The sequence below is a fragment of the Rutidosis leptorrhynchoides genome, chromosome 4 (assembly GCF_046630445.1).
Source record: "Rutidosis leptorrhynchoides isolate AG116_Rl617_1_P2 chromosome 4, CSIRO_AGI_Rlap_v1, whole genome shotgun sequence".
Classification (NCBI taxonomy): Eukaryota; Viridiplantae; Streptophyta; class Magnoliopsida; order Asterales; family Asteraceae; genus Rutidosis; species Rutidosis leptorrhynchoides.
This window is the reverse complement of record NC_092336.1, coordinates 187780448-187790465: the sequence shown is the minus strand read 5'-3', so window position 1 is coordinate 187790465 and position 10018 is coordinate 187780448. Positions and strand designations below refer to the sequence as shown.

General features: G+C 33.3%; 1 protein-coding gene across 8 annotated transcripts; it reads right to left on the bottom strand.

Moving 5' to 3' along the window:
• Window positions 1-4719: 4719 nt before the first annotated feature.
• Window positions 4720-9569, bottom strand: LOC139843697 (cyclin-dependent kinase C-1-like). Of its 8 annotated transcripts, XM_071833834.1 has the most exons (9): window positions 9043-9569; window positions 8075-8156; window positions 7846-7937; window positions 7517-7636; window positions 7362-7434; window positions 6651-6725; window positions 6416-6531; window positions 5900-5999; window positions 4720-4795 (listed from the first exon to the last, which is right to left on the bottom strand). In XM_071833834.1, exons 1-4 carry the CDS (start codon window positions 9135-9137, stop codon window positions 7567-7569), a joined length of 339 nt encoding a protein of 112 aa, XP_071689935.1. In that variant the 5' UTR covers window positions 9138-9569; the 3' UTR covers window positions 4720-4795; window positions 5900-5999; window positions 6416-6531; window positions 6651-6725; window positions 7362-7434; window positions 7517-7566. The 8 variants fall into 8 exon arrangements, 6 of the variants coding, with proteins under 6 accessions (XP_071689935.1, XP_071689936.1, XP_071689934.1 ...); XM_071833835.1 differs by lacking the exon at window positions 4720-4795 and having other exon boundaries at window positions 5616-5999; window positions 6416-6580; XM_071833833.1 differs by lacking the exon at window positions 4720-4795 and having other exon boundaries at window positions 5616-5999.
• Window positions 9570-10018: the final 449 nt, after the last annotated feature.

Sequence of the window (10018 nt, the reverse complement as noted above, 5' to 3'; positions counted from 1 at the left end):
ATATCAAAGTACTTCTACTTAACAAAAATGCTTACAATTACATCCTCGTTCAGTTTCATCAACAATTCTACTCGTATGCACCCGTATTCGTACTCGTACAATACACAGCTTTTAGATGTATGTACTATTGGTATATACACTCCAATGATCAGCTTTAGCAGCCTATGTGAGTCACCTAACACATGTGGGAACCATCATTTGGCAACTAGCATGAAATATCTCATAAAATTACAAAAATATTAGTAATCATTCATGACTTATTTACATGAAAACAAAATTACATATCCTTTATATCTAATCCATATACCAACGACCAAAAATACCTACAAACACTTTCATTCTTCAATTTTCTTCATCTAATTGATCTCTCTCAAGTTCCATCTTCAAGTTCTAAGTGTTCTTCATAAATTTCATAAGTATAGTTTCATAAAAATCAAGAATACTTCCAAGTTTGCAAGTCTACTTCCAAGCTTTCTAATCCATTCCAAGTAATCATCTAAGATCAAGGAACCTTTGTTATTTACAGTAGGTTATCTTTCTAATTCAAGGTAATATTCATATTCAAACTTTGATTCAATTTCTACAACTATAACAATCTTATTTCGAGTGAAAATCTTACTTGAACTGTTTTCATGTCATGATTCTGCTTCAAGAACTTTCAAGCCATCCAAGGATCCTTTGAAGCTAGATCCATTTTTCTCATTTCCAGTAGTTTTATCCAGAAAACTTGAGGTAGTAATGATGTTCATAACATCATTCGATTCATACATATAAAGCTATCTTATTCGAAGGTTTAAACTTGTAATCACTTGAACATAGTTTAGTTAATTCTAAACTTGTTCGCAAACAAAAGTTAATACTTCTAACTTGACTTTTAAAATCAACTAAACACATGTTCTATATCTATATGATATGCTAACTTAATGATTTAAAACCTGGAAACACGATGAACACCATAAAATCGGATATACGCCGTCGTAGTGAAACCGGGGGCTGTTTTGGTTTGGATAATTAAAAACTATGATAAACTTTGATTTAAAATTGGTTCTTCTGGAAAAATGATTTTTCATATGAACATGAAACTATATCCAAAAATCTTGATTAAACTCAAAGTGAAAGTATGTTTTTCAAAATGGTCATCAAGATGTCGTTCTTTCGACGGAAATGACTACCTCTTTAGTAATTGACATGTAACTTAAATTTCCGACTATAAACCTATACTTTTTCTGTTTGGATTCTTAAATTAGAGTTCAATATGAAACCATAGCAATTTGATTCACTCAAAACGGATTTAAAATGAAGAAGTTATGGGTAAAACAAGATTGAATATTTTTGATCTTTTTAGCTACGGGAAATATTTAACAAATCTATACAAATCATATCCTAGCTAACTTATATTGTATTATACATGTATTCTAATATATTATGTAATCTTGGGATACCATAGACACGTATGCAAATGTTTTGACATATCATATCGACCCATGTATATATATTATTTGGAACAACCATAGACACTCTATATGCAGTAATGTTGGAGTTAGCTATACAGGGTTGAGGTTGATTCCAAAAATATATATACTTTGAGTTGTGATTTAGCCTGAGACGTGTATACACTGGGTCGTGGATCGATTCAAGATAATATATATCGATTTATTTCGGTACATCTAACTGTGGACAACTAGTTGTAGGTTACTAACGAGGACAGCTGACTTAATACACTCAAATCTTTAAAACATAATAAAAATGGTTGTAATTATATTTTGATCATACTTTGATATATATGTACATATTTGTATAGGTTCGTGAATCGATCCGTGGCCAAGTCTTATTTCCGAGGAAGGAAATATCTGTGAAAGTGAGTTATAGTCCCACTTTTAAAATCTAATATTTTTGGGATGAGAATACATGCAGGTTTTATAAATGATTTACAAAATAGACACAAGTACGTGAAACTACATTCTATGGTTGAATTATCGAAATCGAATATGCCCCTTTTTATTAAGTCTGGTAATCTAAGAATTAGGGAACAGACACCCTAATTGACGCGAATCCTAAAGATAGATCTATTGGGCCTAACAAACCCCATCCAAAGTACCGGATGCTTTAGTACTTCAAAATTTATATCATATCCGAAGGGTGTCCCGGAATGATGGGGATATTCTTATATAAGTATCTTGTTAATGTCGGTTACCAGGTGTTCACCATATGAATGATTTTTATCTCTATATATGGGATGTGTATTGAAATATGAAATCTTGTGGTCTATTGTTACGATTTGATATATATATATATATATAGGTTAAACCTATAACTCACCAACATTTTTGTTGACGTTTAAAGCATGTTTATTCTCAGGTGAATACTAAGAGCTTCCGCTGTTGCATACTAAAATAAGGACAAGATTTGGAGCCAATGTTTGTATGATATTGTGTAAAAACTGCATTCAAGAAACATATGTCGATGTAATATATTTCTATTGTAAACCATTATGTAATGGTCGTGTGTAAACAGTATATTTTAGATTATCATTATTTGATAATCAACGTAATGTTTTTAAAACCTTTATTGATAAAATAAAGGTTATAGTTGTTTTAAAAATGAATGCAGTCTTTGAAAAACGTCTCATATAGAGGTCAAAACCTCGCAACGAAATCAATTAATATGGAACGTTTATAATCAATATGAACGGGACATTTCAAACGATAACTACTTTTGTTAAACCTATGATTTCACTCAACCTTTTTGGTTGACACTTTAGCATGTTTGTCTCAGGTGCTGATTGATTCAAGCTTACTTACTTACTGCTTATGTGATGCTACTTGGACTTAGGAACAAGAGATATTGCATTTACTATTCTTGCATTTGAAACATTTACTTTATTGTAATTTCAATTCTTGTAACGACATTTCATTTTTCGCTGCGTACTCTCAATAAAGTTTGATTTTATCATGTAGTATTGTTCTCGTATATTATAATATGTTGGTTTATTTGATATTAGTGACGTTTCTTCCAGACCCTATCTGGAGGACGTTACACATGCAATTGCGGGGGGTTACCGATCATGCCTTCGGTGGTTCGGGTTTGAGGGCGGGTTATGCAACTGCGGGGAGATGATTGCGTGAGTAGTTTAGTCCCCTAGGTGATCCCAAATTGCTATTAAAAAAAGTCCTACCAAATTTTATAAAAAGATACTGTATTTATTTATTATTAATTTTACGCAATTAAATATGAAAGAAAAAAGGTAGAAATTTGATGCAAGTATGCAACCCATTTTGAAACGACCCACTACCTCAAAAAAGCCCGCCACGATGCCGGTGTGAAATTCTGAATGATGAGTGAGCACGCCCACTACAAATGTTCTTACGGTCTTTTAGTTGGACTTCCATTTATGTCGGTTGAGTTCATGTATGTTCGATACATATGAGCTTAAAATTTAACATTAGGCGTCGACGTAATTGAAACCACCTCGACTCATTTTCGAAAAACGACAAGATTTTTTTTACACAAATTTTGGCCACATTCACATCAGGTTTGAATGCGGCCATCTAGCGCGTCCCCGACGCTAAGAAACTCTTGTACATCGCCGATGTACTTCGAGGTCCTTTCACATTCCAACATACATCACAATTTGTATATCAATATCAAATTCATCAAGCAATATGCACACATTTTAATCACCTTAAATCCAAGCAAGCAATTACAACACATAAGCATGTCAGTCACTTACCTATTTTCTATAGGCACTAAGCTCCTATCAAAGCACATCATCAATCATACATCCGATCCCACATAAATTCACATATCACGTAAATCTTACAATTGAAGTCTAGGAAATCCTACCTTATAACCACCAGGATTTCTTAAACCATGTTCTCGCTACTAATGTCGTTTTGCTATTTTGTTAAAACGGGTCAAAATTAACACTTGTGGTAGGGTCATAACTTAGTGTATCCCAATGGGGGTATCCGGCTCACATGGATTTAACGGGAAAAAAGATTTTACACTAAAAAATTCTTTTTAAGGTTTTTTTTTTTAGTGTTTACCCCTACTGACTTTGAAATATTTATTAAATTTTTACACTCGCCCCATCTGTATCCGGGTTCAAGTTCCGCCACTGACTTATGGATTGTGTTGGGTCGTTTCGAATTTGATGGTTGTAATTAATATAAAAACTTTTTAATCGTTCTCTTTAATGTAAATGATGTCCTTTTGTGTTGCAAAGTTGGTTGTTGGAGTTTAGTAATGGGTCAAAAGGTGCAAAATCTAGCCAAACTTCTTATTTTGACCGAATCCCTTATAGGGATCGTTTGGAATTCCTGATGGGTAATTGATGTTTCACATTTTTTTATCAGAGTATCTCTGATAGGGATCGTTTGGGATCCTGATGGGATCGTAAAAAAAAAGTCATTTTTTGAGTGGCGGTTTGTGGTCGTTTCAGTAACATCATCGTAAATAGTCGTCCAACTATAAGAATATCATGTGAAAAATGAATCATTCTGAATCAACCAAAAAACCAAACTGTCAAAATGGGAGCGAAAATTCAACGATTAATCCAACAGAAACTTCAAATACAAAGGGAGTAGTCAACCAATCTGATGCATGTAATAATATTGAAGAAAGTGAAATGGAGGGTTTCTATGTTGGATGTTTTCAAGTTGAGCAACAATATAATGGAAGCATGAATACTATCGAGACGGAAGTATTTATGCACAATACGGATTAACTAAGTATTAGAACACAGTCAAAGATGGATATCGTTAATTCTTCACCACAAATGGATGCAGATAAAAAACTGCGAGTAAAGTTGAAGACAAAGAAAAGGAAGAATCTGAAGATCCTCTATTGAAAAACTATAAAAGGAAAAGACAACAAAAAATGTGACTGTGTTTTGGTTGATTAACTGGTTGATGCTGCACAAAAATACAAACAACAACAACAACAACAACATTACCCAATTCCACTAAAGTGGAGTATGTGGGAGGTTAGATGTAGACAGTCCTTTCCTCTACCCTAAAGTAAAAGGGCTTTCCTCTACCCTAAAGTAAAAGGGAAGTCATTCTTCTACCTAGGATACCTATCGGTCCCCAGGTAGAGGAAGTCGTCCCTCCCTATTCTGTAGAGCAGAGAGACTGCTTCCTAGGGACCTCCGACCAGAAAGAACCATGAAATCCGATATGTGAAGTAAAAATATACAAGTAAAGTTGATAAAATAGAAACTTTACCATGAATAATGTATACTCTAATACGATATATATAGGTAAATAAAGCATATAACAATATAATGTAATATAACATATACGAAAATATGTGAGTGTCAAATATGCAAGTATAACAAGTCATGTAAGTACAATAAGTATACGTAAACATGTTGGTAAGAAGCATGTAGGTATAATATGTAGTATAAAATAGATGTATACTATGTAGGCATAGACAAATAAGTATACTATGTTAGCATAAAAACATGTGATATGTAAGTACGTATAAATTAATTGCTATATAATGTAATACAAACATGTAACCATATAGTGCAATAAAGCATGTGAATATGCTACAATAAGTATAGATATATTATATATCCATAAAACATGTCCAGCCAATACAAACTACTTCTATATATATGGATGTGTCATGTGTATGTATTCAGGGTTTGAATGTAACTAGGTTTGTGGTCCGCGCGATGCTGCGGATTTTGTAACCCATTTTTTTTGGTATTTTAGTGAATGTCTCCTACGTACTTTATTACTAAGTAGACGCACATATAGCTCCTTCATAGTTTATTACATTATTATTACTAAGTACACACACATATAGTGACAAAAATTATTAAATTGTTCATCCAAAGATAATTGAAACAAAACTATACAAAATGATTGTATGTAGACTATAGCACGTGTACCTTTACTCGCATTGAACTTCAAGGGTCTGATGAAATTGGCCCAAAAAATGTTGGATTTGGTCATCCTGCTTCATTAGTTGCACAAACATTGCGTAGTCGCCTGAACATAGAAATCTTAATAAAACATGATATGAAATTGCCATGTTTACCAACAAATTTTAAGTCAAATGTAAGGGTGATGGCTGTAGAGTTAACATTTACAAAGGTGTTTATGTCGATGTGGGTTGGTAGTCATTGAATATCCAATAATATAATTACCTGACTTTTCACATATTAATAACTTGAAATCAGTTTATGGCGTTGTTGACTTTATTGCGAGTTTCTTATGGATCAACTTACATCGTAAACAAATAACTGGATGAATCAAGTATCTTCCCAATCAATACACCAACATGGTGAAAGATGTCAGTTACACAATCATCAAAAAAAATTAAACGACGACAACTAAAACACAACACCATAAACAAAATAAAACGCTAAATAATTTAGAAAGTTAGTTACATCATAAATATGTACCTTCAGATTAAATGTGAACAGTGAATTCATATGCCAAGCAAAGATGTTCATGTACGTTGGAAACCGATAACTCTACAGGCTGCTGAAATGTATCGTCAGAGCCCTTGCATACGGATCTAATGAAGGTTGTAATTCGAGTCAATAGTGATCGAATGACACGACTTCCTGTCATATTGTACTTAAATAGTATTTGATTGTACAATTAATGGAATTTTGCAAATACTGGAAGTCATACCTTCATCCAAATAATGCCAAAGACATGTTTGTGATACTCAGGGAACCTATATAGCTGATCATAAATCGCACGGAACTGAAAGACACATAATTAAGCAAATTAAATATATGATTATACAATGAACTATAGCATATTTAAGCACGAAGAAGCTAAACACACCTCGCATGATGTTGATTATAGGGTTTATGGAGTGTTTTTGTGTTTATTTTTAGGAATAAAAAGACAACTAATCGGATTGCACATGGCTGTACAAATATTTATGGATGAAGGTTTTTGATGCTTAAAAAGAATCAGAAAAATGGAAAAGTAAAGACCAATATTTATCTGTAAATAAGCTGGATCATTAGTATTGGAAGCAAAAAGAGTTGTATAAAGCCTTTATGATTCTTCTAGTTTCTCTTATGTAGACAACATGATCTACCAAATTCATTTAGACTACCTTTTTTACTCATAATCACTTGCATAAACAAAATGTAAATTATATTAATAAAAATGAAGATCTCGGCTGGACACCTCAAGAGCACTAAGATTTATTCATATTCATCAATCTGATTTACATCCTCATTTATCTCTTTTATTTTCTTGAACTTCTACTTCATAATATGTTTCAGATTAACAAATGCTAAATATCACAGATGATTAAGATCGTCCCAACTTTAATATGTGTTGCCATTTTTTATTTAAAATTCAAATAACTTGCACTGACAATACCTTTGATGTCACGATGAAGTACTTGATTTACATGACAGCAGTGAAGCCCTGTCAAAAGCTGTCTCATATAACACTTTAAAAAAAGAGGAGTTTGTAAGTATACCATACGACTGTTCACGAATAGAACGAACAACAACATAGTAAAATATTAGTACCTTAATCTGCGGAACCAAAAACCTCATCCCAGGACGATCAGCAAGGCCAGTTAAGTCATGGTCCATATACTCAAAAACCATGTAAATTCCACCTTTATATTTATTACCATCTGCAGATTACTGTTAATCAAATCAATTAAAAGACAGATAATAGTGTCGGTACTACAAAATAATTGCAAACTCTTGCCTGGCCTCTTTTATAGGACCTACTCAATAATAAGCACATATCAAATATCATTAGGGGTATCATATATCTTTTAAGTTTGTGTTCAAAGTAAAAAAAGGATGAAAAACTTAACCGCAACATTACATGATCAGATATAATTTACCTGGAGAAGTAACAATCTCTTTGAGCTTTAATTACATTCTCGTGTTGCAGCCTCTTCAAGATTTTAATCTCACGTATCGCTGTTATGGGAAACTGTAAATATGATGCAAATGTAGGCAAACCGAAGAAAAAGAATCAAGATTTAATCGAGAACATTGAATTTAAAAACATTCATGTTATTTTTGTGTTAAAGAACTAATTTTTATGCAGAAAAACAAAGAATGTATTACCCCCTCCCGTTCGTTGTCCATTCGTCTAATCTTCAGAGCAACAATTTTCCCTGTTCGAATTTTCCTGGCCATGTACACTTGACTGAAAAAAAATAAAAAGTTACAGCAATTAGTTAGCCATGTACAAATACAAACACCTTTAAAAGGTGGTCATATACTTTCAAGGAAAAGTCAAACTCCTCAAATCCTCTTAATTCGTCATCATGAAATCCCATTTTATATACCACTTTAAAGAGATATTTTCGATCACTTTTGCCATACATCTAAAATGATATATGAATTTTCGATGACGATAAGAGACTTTTGTAATAATCTTTATGAAGTAACAAAAGACAAAATATCTCAATTAGCACAATTTAACTTTCGTAATAGTAATTACTTAATGAGTACATGTTTCTCAGTTAAACACAACAAAATCCTGGCCCATTTAAAACCCTGCCCATTTTGCCACCTATTTTACCTTTCCCCAAAGACCAGATTCTTTGCCATACCAATACATTCCGGGTTTCAACTTTCGTGGGGGCAATGGGCAACCCAAAATGGGTAAAATAAAAACCACTAAATAACGGAAAATCCTTTGATGGAAATCGAAAACACATGAAAACGATTTAAGAAACATGTGTTTTAATTTTATGAAGTAACTGATATGAATTAATACATAGGATGAACCATGAACTATTTACTTGAAAATATAAATATGATACATAAATACTTACTGATGATATTATATTGGTACAACAAGAACCTTCTAATCCACTCTCGTATCTACCCATATACAGACTTAAATAAACATAAAACAAAACATAAAATCAGTGTAATACATAACAAACATGCTAAGCAGTACAAACTCCACTAAATGCACCATATTGAGATCAATTTACCATGATAGTGACAGCTGAAGGCTAAAGAAACTCAGTAGCATTCGTGTATAATGAAACCATTTCAATAAAATTATAAAAATTAATTACCTGAAACTTAAATTAGAAGTGCATAAATAGCAGCACCGGCGGTGACGAAGAAGTAAAGGTAGGCAGGTAGGGGAGATATCACATTGACAACTCATTACCCCTAAAATTAAACCCTAACATTAATCCGATCCGTCCCACCCCTATTTATCCACTGCCACCACCACCACCCAACCACCTCCAGTCGCCGTCATTGAGTATCCATCATGTTCTACAGCCGGTCAGCCCAACATAGTCGACCACTGTAACCGGAAGATCACCATCCTCGATTAGGAACTCCGGCTTTCTTTTCGCCGCTCATTCTGCTCTTCTCCGATGTATACTATCATCGCTCTTCAAATTCTCATCTTTCAAATCATTAGCGTTTTGGTTACATTTATATTCAGATATGTGTATTCTTGGTAATCGTTGTTGGATGTGAGTGGTGGTTGTTTAAAATTGTGGAGGTTGATGGTGGTTGGCGGTGGTGGCCGAAGGTAGTTGGCACTGGTAGCAGGAGGAGGTGTAGCTATGAGAGGAAAATCTGGGAAAAAAAATTGATACAGTGCTTACAATAGACGGGTCGGGTCAACCCGATACTGTAGTTATTATTAACACTGGAAATGGGCCAATGGGAGAGTAACACCATTTACTACAATTTATATATATATAAATATAAATACAGAGTTAAGAATGTATTTCACTATTTTGGCATCTCTTTTTGTTGTTGGTGATTTAAAATTACTGTTCGAAAACATATAGCAGAACTTTTATGTTTACTTAGGGGCAGATACCAGAGGGGACTGAGGGGTGCTCAGCCTCCCCCAAGGCCCGAGACCTAAGTTTCATTTGTATTATTATGCAAAAATAATTGTAAGCCTCACTTAAAGCTCTAATATCAAATATAATGTTATGACTTGTTAATGTGGCTTTTTTTGTAATTACCCGATTAAAGATTAAACCACCCTCATCTATAAATCTCGCTTCGCCTTATGTTTAC

Coding starts and splice junctions, on each gene's coding strand:
- LOC139843697 (XM_071833834.1), bottom strand. CDS start 9,137: ATGAGTTGTCAATGTGATATCTCCCCTACCTGCCTACCTTTACTTCTT. Junction 8,157..9,042: donor ACTTCTAATTTAAGTTTCAG/GTAATTAATTTT, acceptor ATTTTTTTTCAG/TCAAGTGTACATGGCCAGGA. Junction 7,637..7,845: donor AGAGATTGTTACTTCTCCAG/GTAAATTATATC, acceptor TTTGATTAACAG/TAATCTGCAGATGGTAATAA.